Source organism: Erinaceus europaeus, chromosome 14 (assembly GCF_950295315.1).
Source record: "Erinaceus europaeus chromosome 14, mEriEur2.1, whole genome shotgun sequence".
NCBI classification, from domain to species: Eukaryota; Metazoa; Chordata; class Mammalia; order Eulipotyphla; family Erinaceidae; genus Erinaceus; species Erinaceus europaeus.
In genome coordinates, this window is record NC_080175.1 from 12,533,912 (window position 1) to 12,551,591 (window position 17,680).

The 17,680-nt window shown below is 43.4% G+C and overlaps 1 protein-coding gene across 4 annotated transcripts in view; it reads right to left on the bottom strand.

Moving 5' to 3' along the window:
- The window catches only part of ATRNL1 (attractin like 1), a 700,209-nt gene extending 683,884 nt beyond the window's left edge, over window positions 1–16,325 (bottom strand). For 3 of the 4 annotated variants that reach the window (XR_009544641.1, XM_060171225.1, XM_060171226.1), the window contains exon 1: window positions 15,511–15,960. Coding sequence is in view for 3 of the 4 variants with exons in the window: in XM_060171225.1 (XP_060027208.1) it covers window positions 15,511–15,821 (311 nt within the window). In the remaining variant the exon portion in view is untranslated. Of the gene's footprint in view, window positions 1–15,510 lie in introns of all 4 variants that reach the window. The other variant, XM_007519967.3, reaches the window with a different exon arrangement.
- Window positions 16,326–17,680: the final 1,355 nt, after the last annotated feature.

Genomic DNA, 17,680 nt, shown 5'->3' on the forward strand with positions numbered 1-17,680 from the left:
CTACGGGATTAAGATACACAAAAGAGGAGGGAGTCAGTAGCACAGTGAGATAAGCGCACATGGCGCAAAGAACAAGGACTGGCATAAGGATCCCAGTCCAAGCCCCCCGCTCCCCACCTGCAGGGGAGTCGCTTCACAAGTGGTGAAGCAGGTCTGCAGGTGTCTCTTTCTCTCCCCCTCTGTCATCCCCTCCTCTCTCCATTTCTCTCTGTCCTATCCAACAATGACATCAATAATAACTACAACAATAAAACAACAAGGGCAATTAAAAAAAAAAGATACATAAAAGAGGAACTCAGAATAGAGTTCACTAAGAAACTACAAAGCTTGAAAGAAGAACTCCAATCAGAATTCAACAAGCAGTTAAGAAGCATGAAAGAAAAACTTCAAATAGAACTGAAGGGCATGAAAGACACTGAGTGCAGTTCAAACTCAGGTAGAAGGCTTAGGCAGTAGGCTTACACATGCAGAAGAAAGAATTTTCAATCTACAAGATAGAGTTAGTCCCCTCTTTTCAATTTAAAGATGAGGGAGAGGAAAGGTTTAGAAAGAAAGAAGCAACTCTCTGTGAAACTGCAGACTCCATCAGAAGGTTGAATATAAAAGTGATAGGCATACCTGAGGATGAGGATAGTACCAAAGGTCCAGAGTCCATTTTCAGAGCAATTTTAGCTGAGAATTTCCCACAGTTAGGCAATCCTCAGAACGTACTTCAAGAGACAGATCGTACAGCCAGGTACATAAATACAAAATGACCAATGCCGAGGCACATCACTATCAAAACTCAATGGCAAGGGAAAAGTTTCTCAAGCTGCTAGACAAAGGTAAGAAGTTACACACAAAGGCAGAGCTATCAGACTTTCATTAGATTTCTCTTCACAAATCCTAGAGGCCAGGAGAGAGTGGAGTGGCATAGTCCAAGTTCTAAAGGAGAGGGAATTCCAGCCATGAATTTTGTATTCTGGAAAATTAGCTTTAAATATATGGGAGAAATAAAGGTTTTCTCAAATCTCCATAAACCAAAAGAATTTGCCACAATCCACCCCACCTTACAAGAATTGCTGAATGGAGCCCCACAGGAAAGAAGGACGCAAAGGAATACACATTCTAAGTGAGGTGAACAGCAGTAGACTAGAACTAAGGACACAATAAAAATAGGAAAGAACAAAGCAAATGGGAGGGAATTAAGTTGATCTTAATCCAGATCAACTTTAAAAAGACTTTTCTAGATACACAATACTAGTTATTACACTTATGGTAACCACAAAACAAGGAACAGAGATTTATAGAAAGTACAAGAAAAATTAGTGAGGAACTCACCACAGAAACTCATCCACACAAATGGACAAATAGAATCAAATGGGCAAAGAATCAACAATTCAAAGCAAACTCAAAACAAAAATAAGAATGAACATAAGTAAACCATATATATCAATAATCACCCTAAATGTGAATGGCCTAAATTCACCTGTCAAAAGAATCAAGAGTAGCTAAAAGGAAAGAACAGGACCTATCCATTATATGTCTTCAGGAAAAACACATCCAAAGTAAAAACAAACAGAAACTTAGTATTAGAGGCTAGAGCAAGATATCCCAAGCTAGTAACTCACAGGATACATGAATGATACCAGAAAACATACTTAAGTGAAAAAATTCAGTACAAAAGGCAAGATACTGTCTGATAACATTTATATAAAATGGCCATAGCAGGAAAATTCAGAGACCTGGATTAACAGAGGAAATGGTGATTGCTAATGTGTATGTGGTTTCTTCCTGGGGTGATAAAAAACTCTGCAATTTGATAGTGGTGGTGAATGCACCACTAAAAATTACTGAATCATACTTATTTCTTTTTCTGCCACCAGGGTTATCGCTGGGGCTCAGTGCTAATAACGTTAGAAGTCAATTGGTCCTGGCAGCCACTTTTTCCTTTTTTTTTCTTTCTATTATTTATTAGATAAGACAGAGAAAAATTGAGAGGGGTGGGGGAGATAAGAGAAGGGGTGGAGCAGTAGCACGAGTTAAGCGCACAAGGCGCAAAGCACAAGGACCGGCATAACAATCCCAGTTCGGGTCGAGCCAGGGGCTCACCACCTGCAGGGTGATTGCTTCACAGGTGGTGAAGCAGGTCTGCAAGTGTCTATTTTTTTCTCCTCCTCTCCGTCTTCCCCTCCCCTCTCGATTTCTCTGTCCTATCCAACAACAATGACATCAATAACAACAACAATAATAATAACCACAGCACCGTTAAACAACAAGGGCAACAAAAGGGAAAAATAAATGAATTAATTTAAAAAGAGAGAGAAGGAGGAAGAGAAACACCTGCAGGTGTTTCACGGCTCATGAAGTTTCCCCTACAGGTGGCGAATGGGGACTTGAGCATGGTATCATGTGCACTTAACCTGGTGCACCACCACCTGGCCCTCCTGAATCATACTTTTTTTTTTAAGTGAATACTAAATGCATGTAAATTACCACTCAGTAAAACTTTTAATTTTTAAGTGAGTTGTGTGAGGATGTTGAATCAAAATAAGTTCATTGTCTCCCAGACAAAATTTTAAAATAAGAAACAACTTCATAAAACACAAGTCTAAATAATCAGGATATAATTTTTAATGAGTTGTCTATACTAAGTAGCACTAAAATCTCAACTTATTTGATAACAGGAAACCAGCAGATATCACTATTGATGATGTTGGAAGTATCCATCTAAAAGCAGCTATGAGAAAGAATTATGGCTTGAGGGGATGGATGATGGCACATTCAGTTGTGTGTGTGTTAACAGTGCACAAGGATCCAAGTTCAAGCCCCCACTACCCACTTGCATGGGGAAAGCTTTACAAGTTGTGAAGCAGTGTCACATATGTCTCTCTTCCTCTCTATCTCCCCCTTCCCTCTCAATTTCTCTTTCTCCAATAAATAATAATAAAAAAAATTAAATGGTCTGATGGGCAGCTGAGAAAATGTTTTTTTCAAAATAAATATTGAAATATTTTCATCTAAGACATAAAAGAAGAAAGTGGAGAAAATAATTAAGTGAACTCTTTAGAGGAACTCACAAGATGAGCAAGAAAAAGATGACAGAGAAAATAGTGTAACATAAGAATAATCAACAGATTCTTAATAGCCTAAAATCAATGACAAAAATACCTAACATTTGATTCACTGTAGTTATGGACAGAGACAATAGCATGAGGGAAAAAAAAAAAGCATTTGAAGAAATTATATCAGAAAATGTCACAAATTTTGAAAAGGATATAAAGATATAAATATACTGAGCAAAGGAAAAACAAGATAAAGTCAAAGAATCCTATACTCACACCCATAATAACCAAATTTCTGAAAACTGAGGAGAAAAAAAAATTAAAAATCAAGGAAAATGACACTTTACCTAAGGGGGAATAATTTGAATGACAAAAGATTCCTCACTAGCAACTCTGGAGTCACTACCTTAATTACTACAGTTCTTAAAACAAGGGACAGATACAAAAAAATCTATGTCAAAATCTCCTGGTTATAAAGGGTAATTGGACTTGGGTTTACCTAGTGATATAATATTAACTCTGAGTAGGCACTAGTATTACAAGCACACACTAGAATAATCACTAATAAATAATACAAAAGACATATACCCAAAGGGCCACCAGAAAATTAAAATGGAATGCTAAAAATATTTAACTTCATTAAAACATATCATCTCAACAGCCCGATAAAAAGACAGATTATTAAACTGGATTAGAATTGGTTTAATTCTAATTGTACAAAGTCTTGTACAAACGCATACACTATTCTTTCCAAATTAAAAAAAAAAAAAGACTATGCAAACAATAATTAGAAGAAAGCAAGATGCCTCGTAATATCTAAGCAGACTGCAAAGCAAAACACTGAGAGAAAGGAGAAATTATAAGTCAGTTTACCAAAATAGCATACTAGTTTTAATTACTTGTGCACCTATCAAAAAAGAATCTTTAAAATAAAAAACAAAACTGATAGACGTAAAAGGAGACAGACAATCCACAGTTATGGTGAGAGACTAATGGTTCTTTCTCAGTAATCAGAAGAACAAGTAGACAGAACATCAATAAGGATACAGAAGATCTTACAACTAACTTGATCTAATTGACATTTCTATCACATTCTACTAAACAGCAGAAATATACTTTCTTTTTAATGACACATGAAATGTTCATCGACACAACATATATATCTCCCAAAAATCAATTTTATCAGATTTATAATAAGTGGACTCATACGAGGTATGTTCTTTGAATATAATGTAATGTAGCAAAATAACTGAAAAATCGTTGGCAAATCTCCAAACATTTGGAAATTAAGCAAAACATTCCTACATATGCCAAGCCAATGACTCAAGGAAATTAGCAAGTTTCTTGTACTCAGTAAAAAGCACTACATATCAAAATACGTGAAATACAATCAAAGTAATGCTTAGGTGAACAAGCATATCATTTTATAGTATTTTTATTAGAAAGCATTAATAATTAAATTTTTTCATTACAGAAAAAAGAAACATCTCTAATGATTTATGATTTTCATTAAAAACTAAAATTAGAAAAGCAAATTAAAATCAAATGAAACAATAAAACTGAAAACAACAAAATAAAAAAAGTCATTCTGTTCTTTAAATAATCAATATTAACATATTGTCTAGCCAGACTAGCAAGTATCAAAAACATAATGTACCTTGGGGGTTGTACTGTTATGGGGAAAACTGATCAATGTTATACATGTACAAACTACTAAACTTACTGTTGACTGTAACACATTAATGCCCAATTAAAATAATTATAAAGCTCAGCCAAATTAAATAAATAAATAAAAATGTAAATAAAATGTAAATTATAAATAAAAGAAAAAATATACTAAAATTACCAGGCACTTTTAAAGTATAGGAAAATATTAGGAACAACTTTATGAAGATAAATCTAAAATCATAGATGTAAAGGACCAATTATCAATATGATACAATCTACCAAAGCTAATTTAAAAATAAATAAATAGTAATAATATGTCCACGCCTATTGGAGGCTGGTGGTAGCACACTCATTACCAAGCACAAAGACCAAAGACCCAGATTTAAACCCTGTCCCTGGGGGGGGATCCTTCGCAAACCCCAAAACAGTGCTGCAGGTATCATTCTCTCTCTCTCTCTCCCTCTCTCCCTCTCTCTCTCTCTCTCTCTCTCCCACCCCCGTGCGTGTGTGTGTGTGTGTGTGTGTGTGTGTGTGTGTGGGTGTGTATTCTGTGTGTGTTCAAAGATATATTAGACCAATTTAATTTAGCTGCATTCCTTCCCACAAAGAAAATTCAAGGTCCACATGGCACCACTGAATTTTACCCATCATTTAAGAGAAAAATATCAACTTTACACAAATTCTTCCAGAAAACAGAAGAGGGAGCAGTTCTAACTCATTCTGTAAGTCTAATATTATCATAAGAAAAATCAAAGATACTTTAAGAAAAGAAAAATGCAGAGTAATATTTCTCATAAACAAAGAAGCAAGTGATCAACAAAACACAAATCACATCCAGCAGTGAATTCACAGTGCAGGCACCGAGCCCCAGTGACAACCCTGGAGGCAAAAAAAAAAAAAAAAAAAAGCCTAATAAAGAAACATATCTTGTGAAGAAATGGAGAATTCAACATTGTCTAGGTTTTAATTCTTCCCATTATGACCTTTTGTATCAAAACAATCTCAAATAAATCCCAGTAAGATTTTTTTAAGGAAATTTAAAACCTGACTCTAAAATTTATGTGGAAAAGCAAATGAATTATTGAATAGAACAACCAAAATGAATTTTCAAGAACAAACTGGCGAACTCACTACCCAATTTCATGACCTACTCTATATTACACAGCAATCAAAACAAGAAAAGTGAGTCCTAAAAGGATATCCAACATGGCTCAGAAGAACAGAAAAGAGTCAAAAAAGAGCAAAGGAGCAAGGAGGCCAAGAGATAGCTCAGTGGGTAAAGCACAGGTCTCATTAGACCTGGGATCTGGGATCTACCCCCTGCAACACATGGCAGCACCATGCATAGCACCAACATAATTCTCCTGACGGCAGCATGGTGCATTTCCTATTACGCCCTCTCCTAAGAACAGGCAAGTTAACGTGTTCAGCAGTATCTTGCATAGCAAGGCTGCCTCAGTTCATTCCTAAGCACTCATCAGAAAAAAAAAAAAAAAAGAGGAAGAGAAGAATGGAGAGAAATAATGGGATATATATATATATGGATAAAGAGACAGAGACATATCCCATCGATTTTCAAAAGAGCAAACACATCAGTAAGAAACTTGAGCCCAGGGGGTCGGGCAGTGGCGCAGTGGGTTAAGCACATGTGGTGCCAAGCGCAGGGACCTGCATAAAGATCCCGGTTCGAGCCCCCGGCTCCCCACCTGCAGGGGAGTCGCTTCACAGGCGGTGAAGCAGGTCTGCAGGTGTCTATCTTTCTCTCCCTCTCTCTGTCTTCCCCTCCTCTCACCATTTCTCTCTGTCCTAACAATGATGACATCAATAACAACAACAATAACTACAACAATAAAAAACAAGGGCAACAAAAGGGAAAATAAATAATTATGTTTAAAAAAAAGAATGGTGTGTTCCTTATGCACCTCTGGGTTCAACAGCTGGAAGCAGCCTATAATAATGACTACAACAAAAGATGGAACAGCCAGGGCAACAAAAGGGAAAAGGTGGCCTCCAGGAGCAGTGGATTCATGGTGCAGGCACCGAGCCCAGCAATAACCCTGGAGGGAAAAAAAAGAAAAAAGAAACTTGAGCCCAGAGGGGGCTGGGTGGTGGCGCATCTGGTTGAGTGTATGTATTACAACGTGCAAGGACCTAGGTTCAAGCCCCTGGTCCCCACCTGCAGAAGGGAAACTTTGCAAGTGGTGAAGCAAGGGCTGCAGGTGTCGCTCTATCTCTCTCCCTATCACCCCCTTCCCTCTTGATTTCTGGCTGACTCATTTAATAAATAAAGATAATTTTAAAATGATTTAAAAAGTCATCTCAGCAATAAAGCCCTGGTGATGACAAAAACATTTACAAGAAAAAAGAAAGAAAGGAAGAAAGAAAGAAAAAACCTGAGACCAGGAGATGATGCACCTAGTAGAGTGCACATGCTACAGCACACAACGACCCAGGTTCAAGCCCCTGGCCCCCACTTGCAGGGGGAAAGCTTGACAAACATGCTGCAAGTGTCTTTCTCTTTTCCCCTCTATTTCCTCCTCCCCTCTCAATTTCTCTGTCTCTATCCAAAGTAAATAAATATGTGTAGTCTAGAGATATGATTCACATGAACCTAACAACAAACACACAGAACAAAAGCAAGAAAACTGTACGGGTGGGGGATACAGAATTTCAGTGATAGCTGTGCTATGGAACTATACATTGCAATCTTACAAAATCTTGTAACATACTATTAATAATAAGCAAAAAAATGAATGAACGTTACCCATGTACAAACTATTGTATTTTACTGTGGACTTTAAAACATTAACCCCCCCAATAAGGAAATAAAAAAATTAAAATTAAAAAAAAGAATCTGTTCAACAAATGGGGTTTTTTTTAGTGAAAAATGGGTCAATCTATCAAAAAGATTTAATACAAAACTTCACACACTTAGTAAGTTCTCTAGAATACATGATGCAAAATAAAACAGTAAAAATAGAAATAAAACAAATTTATTATTGAGTTCAATACCCATCACTTGATGACTGATAAAAGTTCCAGACTCTGGGAGTCAGGCAGTGGCGCAGCAGGTTAAGTGCAGGTGGCGCAAAGCGCAAGAAATGGCATAAGGATCCCGGTTTGAGCACCCTGGCTCCCCATCTGCAGGGGAGTGGTTTCACGGGCGGTGAAACAGGTCTACAGGCCCCTTCTCTGTCTTCCCCTCCTCTCTCCATTTCTCTCTGTCCTATCCAACAATGATGACATCACCATAAGCCAGAGCTGACTAATTAGTCACTAAGGAAATGCACATTTAAACCCCAATGAGATGCCACTATATACCTAGATGAACTATGTTAAAATTCAAAACAGCAGCCATTCCAAGTGTTGGTGAGGATGTGAATTAACTAGAATTCGGACCCTGCTGGTACAACTGACATGATATCACTACTTTTGAAAGTAATCTGTCAGTTTGTTGAAAAGCTAGACGTACACCTGCCATAGGGGCCAGTCACTCTGCTCTTAGGTACTGGCCCAAGCTACATGAAAGCCTGGGCCAAGGATACAGAGAACAAAGCAGCTTTATAAGGAATAGCCAAAAACTGGAAACAACCCAGAGAGCATCACCAAACTGAGGGCTATCCCTGCACTGAAATACTGCTCAGGAATCTAAAGGAATAAACTTCTGAGACACCTTGATGTTAGGTGCCCGAGGGCAGAGAGAGGTGGACCAAGGAGAGAAAAGGGTTATGGAGTGGCACAAGGAACTTTTGGGTGTGATGGGTATTGCCATGATCTCCTTTGTGCTGACAGTGTTAGAGGTATGCACATAGGTCAAACATTTTAAGTCTCGTTACAATTATACCTCAAGGCTCTAAAAGTAAAGGCAAAGATGGGAAACAGCTCATATGATAAAGTACGTTCCACGTGGGAGCCTCATAGGTGGTGGATTGACCCTGTGCTATCTCCTCTCTCTTTAAAAGATAAAGAATCGGGGGGAGGGGTCGGGCGGTGGCGCAGTGGGTTAAGTGCACGTGGCGCAAAGCGCAAGGACCAGCGTAAGGATCCCGGTTAGGGATCCCGGTTCGAGCCCCCGGCTCCCCAGCGCTTCACAGGCGGTGAAGCAGGTCTGCAGGTGTCTCTTTCTCTCCCCCTCTCTGTCTTCCCCTCCTCTCTCCATTTCTCTCTGTCTTATCCAACAACTAACAACATCAACAACTGTAATAATAATAACCACAACGAGGCTACAACAACAAGGGCAACAAAAGGGGGAAAAAATGGCCTCCAGGAGCGGTGGATTCATGGTGCAGGCACTGAGCCCAGCAATAACCCTGGAGGAAAAAAAAAAAAAAAAGAAAAGAAAGATAAAGAATGGAAAACTGGGGGCAGGCATTGGTGCACCTGTTTGAGGGCACATGTTGCAATATGCAAGGGGTGGGGGTTCAAATGCCCCATCCCCACCTGCAGGAGGAAAGCTTCATGAGCAGCAACGCAGGGCTGCAGCATCTCTGTCTCTTTCCTTCTCCATAGTCCCCTTTCTCTCAACTTCTGGCTTTCTCTACTGAGTAAATAAAGATTAAATTTTTAAAAAGGGAAAACTAGACCAGGAAGCTACTCAACAGTATCCCTGGGTTCATTACCCTGTGCTATATAAAAATAATGGTCTAAAGAAAATTAAGACAGTTACAACTAGACCGCAGCTTACTCTAGAGAACGTATCACACTTTACTATGCAGGAGGACTTGGATTCCAGCCTCCAACACCACACAGGAGAACCAAGTGTGGTAGGTTCAGGAACAGTGGACAGGCACTGTGATATTTCTCCCCCTTTTACAGTCCTCTGTCTGTCTCTCTCTCTCTCTCTCTCTCTCTCTCCCACCTGAAAAAATATATATATATTCCTGGCATGCACACAGCAAAGAAAATTTTTTTAAATGCTGTAATTATTATTTATTTTGAAAGAACTAAGAAGGTAAATGGCACTATAAGAATAAATAATAAGGGCTGGTGTCTCAGGAGTTAGAAAAGTCTCCTTTAGAAAACAGTATTATAAGCTAAGGCTTGAAGGATGTTTAGCAATTAGCCAAACAAAGACCAGATAGGAAAGAAGGTTCAGAGAAAACTAACAACATGTGTGAAATTTCCTGAGGTCAAAAAGAATGTGACACTTCAAAAGACCAGTGATTGGTGAGGATAATCACAGAGCCAAACCGTGCAGACACATGGTCGTGAAATTCTAGTTACAGGGAGTGCCTTGCTTTATCTACTTAGGATCTCAAGAAACTCTACTTAAATTGTTTTAAATGTCTATGGTCTGATTATGTGGTTTAACTGTGTAAAAAGAATTCATGGATATAAATTGCCCATTAAAATCTTAGTGTGAAATAAAGGCCTCGGGACAGGGAACATACAACTCAAGTTTTTAATTGATGAGTTTCCCTACTAGCAATTAAAAAAGACTCTAACACCCCCCACCGTGTACACTTATTTTTAAAAGCTGTGCCTTGGGAAAAATGTTTACATATGAATCCTAACCTTTTTGTTGACAATTGCAACTTCATTCTTGACATGACAACTTACTTTGCTGTCACAACAAATACTTGAGCCAGAGCGATAACTCACAAGGAGGGCACGTGCCTTGCCTCAAGCACAGTCCATGTTTGAAACCCCATACCTGAGGACCAGGTGGTGACAACCCTGGTTAAACACACGTGTTATCATGTGCAAGGACCCAGGTTCAAGCACCCACCCTACCCCTGCAGGGAGAGGAAGATTCAGGAACAGAGAAGCAAATACCGCAGGTATCTCAGTTTCTTCCTATATTTCCTTCTCTCCTCTCAATTTCTCTGTCCGATAAAAAAGAAGGAGAAGGAAGAGGAGGAGGAGAAGAAAGGAACCCAATACCAGATAAAGGTGCCCCAGCAGCATCAGGGGCAAACACCACTGTTGTGGCATCTCTCCCTCTCTTGTTATCTCTCTGCCGCTCTCTCTGCCTCTCCACCTGAATAAAGAAAGAAGACCGCTCAGGAGCAGTGAAATTCCACATGCAGCAGGCCATGAACTAACAAAAAAGTTGCTTTTTTTTTCTTTTTAATATTATAAACATATGGAAAAACCTGGATTTCGTACTTCACTAACCTAAGATATTCAAGATAGTTATCTATTTGGGAGTCCAGATATGGTTCACCCAGTAGAGTGCACACTCTACTATGCCCAAGGACCTAGGTTCAAGCCCCATGAAAGCGGAACACCTACACAGAGAACTTTCACAAGCAGTGAAACAATGTTGTGGTGCTTCTCCTTCTCTGTCTCTCTCTCTGCTTTTCACTATCTTTAAAAAAGAAAGAGAGAAAGAGAGAGAGAGAGAGAGAAACAGCCTTCCTGGAATAGAAGTGAGCAGTCACAGAGTCCCAGCAACAGCCCAAGTGGCAAAAATGAATAGTTATCCATGTACACTGAACACATAATGAGACTTATTTTTAGGAAAATATTCAGCAGATTGGTTTTTGACAATTTTACACTTTCTAATTACTGCCAAGATAGTGAGGTGTTTTTTTTTCCAGTCATAGAGCATTAATTGGGGTTCTCTACCTTAGAAAGAAGACATAGGTTCCTATGAAGAATATATCCATATCTGAATACAAACATATATAATTGCTACAAAAATAACCCTGGAGAAGGGCCTTCTAAAATAGAATTCAGAGTTGACAGTGAAATCTTCTCTTGCCTAATATTATACTAAGCTATTCAAAGATATATAGTTTAAATTAGCATATATCATACCAATCACTCTGAAATTTCAAATTGGCAATGTCCTTTCTGATGCTCAGTTCGAGTTCTTTCATTCTAGCTCATGCAAAAGTCGATGTCCATTTTGTTTTACCTATTGTGAGGGATGACTTGGAATTCTGAGTGTTGTATTCTTTTCAAATGAAAACAGATGGGAGAATAGAATCAAGGCTAAGAAAAACTGAAGCATCACTTTTGGTACTGTATTAGCTTCTGCATTTCTTCCCTCAACTATCAGTCTTCTACTCCAGAGAAGCATTTCAAGAATACTTATTCCCTAGTGAAACCCTCCCGGGGGGGGGGGGGGGGGGGGGGGGCCACGCAGGGCAGCTAAGTTACCATGGAACCAGCCAATTAATTCTGACACCTGCTTACACAGACTGATTTTTTTTTTTTAATGTCTGTTAAGTTCCTATCCTTCAGTTTAGTAAGAGATTTTCAAGATTACTAATGGAAAAATTCCAGTTAAATCTTTCCCACTGTCTTCAAATGCCAAATAAAGTAAGTCACCATACTCCAATAAATCTCTCCTAGCTTAGCATGTTCTTTACCAGGAAGTTTTATTTTTCTTCTAAATTAATTCTTTGAACATGAAATAGCACCTTTTCTTTAACTTTTTTTTTTCTTCCAGTGATATTACTGGGGCTCAGTACGAATCCACTGCTCCTGGAGGCATTCCCCCCCTCCTGTTGCCCTTGTTGTTTATCGTTGTTGTTGCTATTATTATTGTTGTTAATGTTGTTGTTATTGTTGGATAGGGCAGAGAGAAATGGAGAGAGGAAGAGAAGATGGAGAGGAAGAGAGAAAGACAGACACCTGCAGACCTGCTTCACCACTTGTGAAGCGAACCCCCTGCAGGTGGGGAGCCGGGGCTCAAACCAGATCCTTATGCAGGTCCTTGTGCTTCAGGCCATATATGCTTAACCCACTGCGCTACCATCCCCCTTTCTTTAACTCTTAAGAGGCATACAGAAAAAAAAAAAAAAAACACAGAATTGAACCAGTTAGATGTATTCTAATTAACAGCTTATATTCCACAGGCAAATGAAAAAGTACTAAGAGCACAACAGCAACAAAAGGTAGAAAATAACTTCCAAGAGAGTGATGAATAGCCAATGATTTAGTTCAGGGTTTACGGTTATCTAACAAGATGTATGTTTTTAAAACTCTTTCTCATTTACTCACTACTGCATTGTTTGTAAGCATTATCTTCCTATGCTACTTAAGCTAGTTTTAACTTGATCTGTGATCTCTCCTACTAACTGGGACCTGGGGTGACAGAGGTCACAGGCTGCTGATCTAAGCGATTAACAAGTTCCACTACTGTGAAATGCAGGTAGGAGCTTCTCAGGACTGTAACAATGTCCCCTTTAGAAGCATGGAACATATTCACGCACACAGAGGTGTAATTACATACAAATCAGGCAATCTTCCAGTTTATGCACAAAAAGATACAAAAAGACAGACATGGCTTCTTTTTTTCCCCAACAATGGCTACCACCATAAGTATTCAAAATCCTCTCTTGCTAGGTAAAGAGGCTCGCTGGTATTGTCACAGTGAAAGTTTAAGGATATTGAATTAAAGGTACAATTCAGTAAGATATCATTCTTCATCTTGAAACACATTTCACAACTATATTAGCAGACGTCTCACAAATTAACTGGGGGAAAAAGTATTTTAAAAATGCAATAATTGGGATCGGGTGGTAAGCAGAGGGGGTTAAGCGCATGTGGCGCAAAGCGCAAGGACTGGCTTAAGGATCCCGGTTGGAGCCCTGGCTTCCCACCTGCAGGGGAGTGACTTCACAAGCAGTGAAGAAGGTCTGCAGGTGTATGTCTTTCTCTCCCCCTCTCTGTCTTCCCCTCCTCTCTCCATTTCTCTCTCTCTCCTATACAACAACAACAACAATGACAACAACAAGTACAACAATAAAACAACAAAGGCAACAAAAGGGAATAAATAAATAAATAATAATAAAAATCTTTTAAAAAATGCAATACTTGAGGGCAGAGAGCTAGCTCACTGTCTAGGGCGCCTGCATTGTCATTCAGTGCAGGAAACGCCAGTGCTGTGGTGTCTCCCCACTCTAGTCTCCCTCTATCTGAACGGGAGGGGAAAAAAACTACAGTACTACGCTAATATGTTAAAGTATGGATTGTAGGAAACATTTCAAATCTATTGATATAAAAGAATTTCACAAAGCATCATTTTGAGGTCCCACTTGCAGACACTTGCTGATATGTATTTCAATAACAGGATCTAACCAGAGTGACTAGTGCCACTTGAAAATAGAGATCCTTATAGTGAGTTTTATGGGGCGCTGTTTAACAAGCAACAGAACAAATGAGGGGGTGGCTGGGGAGATAATACAGTGGTTATCCAAAAGCCTTCCATGCCTGAGGCTCAGAAGTTTCAGGTTCAGTACCCAGCACTACCATAGCCAGAGCTGAGCAGTGCTCTGAAGAAAAAGAAAAGGAAAAAGAAAAAGAAAAAGAAAAAGAAAAAGAAAAAGAAAAAGAGGGGGGGGGAGTCGGGTGGTAGCGCAGCGGGTTAAGCGCATGTGGTGAAAAGCGCAAGGATAGGCACAAGGATCCCGGTTCAAGCCCCTGGCTCCCCACCTGCAGGGGAGTCGCTTCACGGGTGGTGAAGCAGGTCTGCAGGTGTCTGTCTTTCTCTCCCGTCTCTGTCTTCCCCTCCTTTCTCCATTTCTCTCTGTCCTATCTAACAACGACACCATCAATAACAACAATAATAACTACAACAACAATAAAAAGACAAGGGCAACAAAAGGGAAAATAAATTAATTAAAATTTTTTAAAAGGCGGGGGCGGGGTGGGGAGAGAGGAGGGCTATACTGTGTTTGAAAGAAATTATGCTGCTTATTATGTCCGACCTTTGTCTTAAAACCCCAGAGAAATTTCACCAGTTTTTCCTATCACCCTGACAATTCTGTAAATCCCATTTCAGGACACCAACCAGTCTGCAACTAGAAGCTGAAGAATCTACTGACAATTATCTGCAAGTTCTGGGATGAACACCTGAAAGGCTTCAACTATCTTAGCAGCTCCCCCTTTTCCCATCAGGCGGGACTGCAATATACATCAGCCAATAGGGAGAAAGAAAGTACCTTGACTATTGCAAAGCAAACTCCTTAGCACCCTCGGCATCATCGGAAAAGCCCAAGTGACAGTGCCCGCAGCACAGAAAAGCTCTATTCTCTTTATCACATTAAAAAAACAAACAAACAAACAAAGTCCGGATATTTGATGCTGTTATCAAACCCAAAGTCACTCGTATCTCTCACAGCGAGACAGTTCCAGTAATTCTACACAGAACATTAGATAAAAGTAAATTCGAGAGAGAGAGAGAGAAAGCAGGCTGGGTTGCCATCACGAATCGGCCCTCTTTACTGTGTAATCTTGGGCAAAGTACACATTGCTTGTCTCGGTTTCTCACTGCAAACCTAGTGTAACCATTGTATTAACTCATCGGGTTATAACGAAATGAGATAATCCACGGGAGGCGCTTGGGACAGTGCTTGGCACAGAGCACGCCCATCATCAAATCAACTTCCGAGCATATTATTACTAGAGTAAAAGATGTCAGCTAGACCGCTAGACTTTGAACCTTTACACTTCTAGCTTGGTAGGATACTTCACAAAGCGAGAGTATTTCTTGAATTGCTTGCACCATGTTGTTATTATTACTTAAAACAAACAAAAAAGTGTCCTAACAAAAACAGTGTTTGGCACCCGATAACAATATGACAGATGATGGTGATGAGCCGGGATGCCGAAGCCTGAGGACGTCTGGACTATCCGGGAAGGGTTTAGTATCCAGGGCGATTGTAGACGGGGTCCCCGAGACGCGCGACCGCGGATCACGGCTCCCGCAGCCCCCTCTCCCCTCCCAGCCATCCCGGGTGCGGGGGGCTCCGGGGCAGTCACGGGAGGCCGCGATCGGGGCAGGGCTGAGGTTTGGGGTGAAGGGCCGCCGGTGGAGAAGGGGGTGTCCGGAGAAGGCACTTACTTGAACCGCCCCTGGCAGTGCTGGCACTGGTCCCCCACCCAGCCCGGGTCGCAGAGGCAGGTAGAGTTGACACAGCGGCCGGAGAAGCAGGAGCCGGTCCTGTCGCACGGCTTGGACTGGGACACCTGCGCGTACAGCGCCAGGTACAGGAAGCCATAGCACAGCAGCCAGCTGCTTCCGTCCAGCGGCCAGGACGAGGCGCCCCCGCCGCCGCCGCCGCCGCCGCCGCCGCCGCCCGCCGGCCGAGCCCTCCACAGTCCCGGGGCCGCCGCCTGCGGGGCACCAGCGCGGGCCCGGGCCCCCGGCTCCATGGTCTGCGGCGCCCCTGCCCGGCGGGGCTGCGCGCACGGACGGGCGCCGGCTGGGGCTGGGGCTGGGGCTGGGGCTGGGGCTGGGGCTGCGCCTGCGGGGAAGCCCGGCCGAGAGCGCCCGCGGCCGCCGCGCCCTCCTGCGGGGGCCCCGCTCCCGCTCCTCAGCGGCGCAGACCCGGGTCCCGCTCCCCGCTCAGGAGGGACACGGCCCGCCCGCGCTCGCCTCCGCTCGCCTGGCTGCAGCCGCGCTCGGGCATCGCCTCTCCGTCCCCTGACCTTGTCCCGCGGGCCGAGCGCTCTGCCGCGGCGCCCGGGCCGGGCCGGACCGGAGGCGGGGAGCGGGCGGCGCCGGCTGCGCGAGGCGCTCGGGAGCGGACCTGCGGGAGGAGGAGGAGACCCGCGCGGCCCCGCCGAGCTCCCCGCGCCGCGCGCCCGGCAGGCGGGGGCCGAGCGGGAGCTCCGAAGTGGGCGCGTCCAACGCGGGGCGCGGGGGGAGGGGGCGGGAGCAGCCCGGGGTCAGGAGCAGCCTCGCCGGGCCGGGCGGGCACCCCGAGACCCCGCAGCAGCCATCGTCGCTCCCCGGGTGCCGTCAGTCAGCCTCCAGAGCGGCGGCGGAGCCGAGTGCGCGGGGCCGAGCCTCCCGCACCCGAGCGCGCCCGCGCGTCCCCCCCTCCTCCGCCCTGCGCGGTGGACTCGGCCCGCCCCGACTGGAACGGGGACTCCCCCTCGCGGGCGCCCACCCCGCGCCGGCCCGCGCGCGGAGGGGGCCCCAGGTGTGGCCCGCGGCGCGGCGCGGCGCGGCGCTCCGCTCCGGGGCTTCCCGGCTACGGCGCCTCCCGAGACCCCGCGGAGACCCCGGGGTCGAAAGCTCGGGACCCGGCCCGCAGCCTCCGCAGAAACGCGTGGCTTCCCCGCCGCCGCCTCCAGCAGCAAAAGTACAGCGCTTTCTCCCTGGCGCTTCCCCTTCCTCCGCCCCATCCTCCAGCCGATTTTCTCGCTCTCTCTCTCTTCTTCTTTTTTTTTTTCCCCCCTTCAAAGAGCAAAACTCCTACAACACACAAAGAGCTGAGCATGTGCAGCAGGCAGAAGTCTTAAAGGCACCGCAGTCCCACCACGTTGCGGGGACCGCAAGAACTGGGGAGGGGGGGTGGGAGGGGGTGTTGAGTGGGGCGCCGGGCTGCTCCCTCCCAGGGACCCCTCGCAGGGGGAGCCATTGCTCCGGGCTTAGGAGGGGTAGCCGCCCCCCCCACCCCTGCCTCCCCAACAAAGGAGGCGCTGAGCCCTTGGGGGCGCTACCACCTCTGCACACCTCCTGGGAACCCCAGGTATCTGCTTTTCAGCCCGCCAGTGTTGCTTCCCCCGGATCTGGGTCGAAATTCTCCGCCTGGAGAAACACTGAAACATGGAGTCTTTTTTTTTTTTTCTCCCCCTTCAGAACAGCAGAAAAGATGCCCAAGAACCGACTCCGTGGCAGTCTTTCCAGAGACTTTGCAAGATTTGAAGGCATATGCTGAGTCTCCCTCTCCCTCTCCTTCTCTCTTCTCTTTTCTTCTCTTCTCTTCTCTTCTCTCTCTCTCTCTTTCCCCTCCCTCCCTCTCTCCTTTCCTCCCTCCCTCCCTCCTTTTGGGCGTTCTCTAAACCGGCTAATTTGAACCCTGGAGAAAGGAAGACTGAAACAAATTGCAGCCACGGATGGATACTTGAGTTACAGCGATGTTCCTGGCGAGCAGGATAAAAAATGTGAAATCTATTAAGGACGCTTCTGACAACAAAAGGAGAAAAAGTTTCAGTTGGAACCACACAGTCATAATATTATTGTTAGCATTCAACCCCTGATTATTTCGAGCATACTGTCCCCA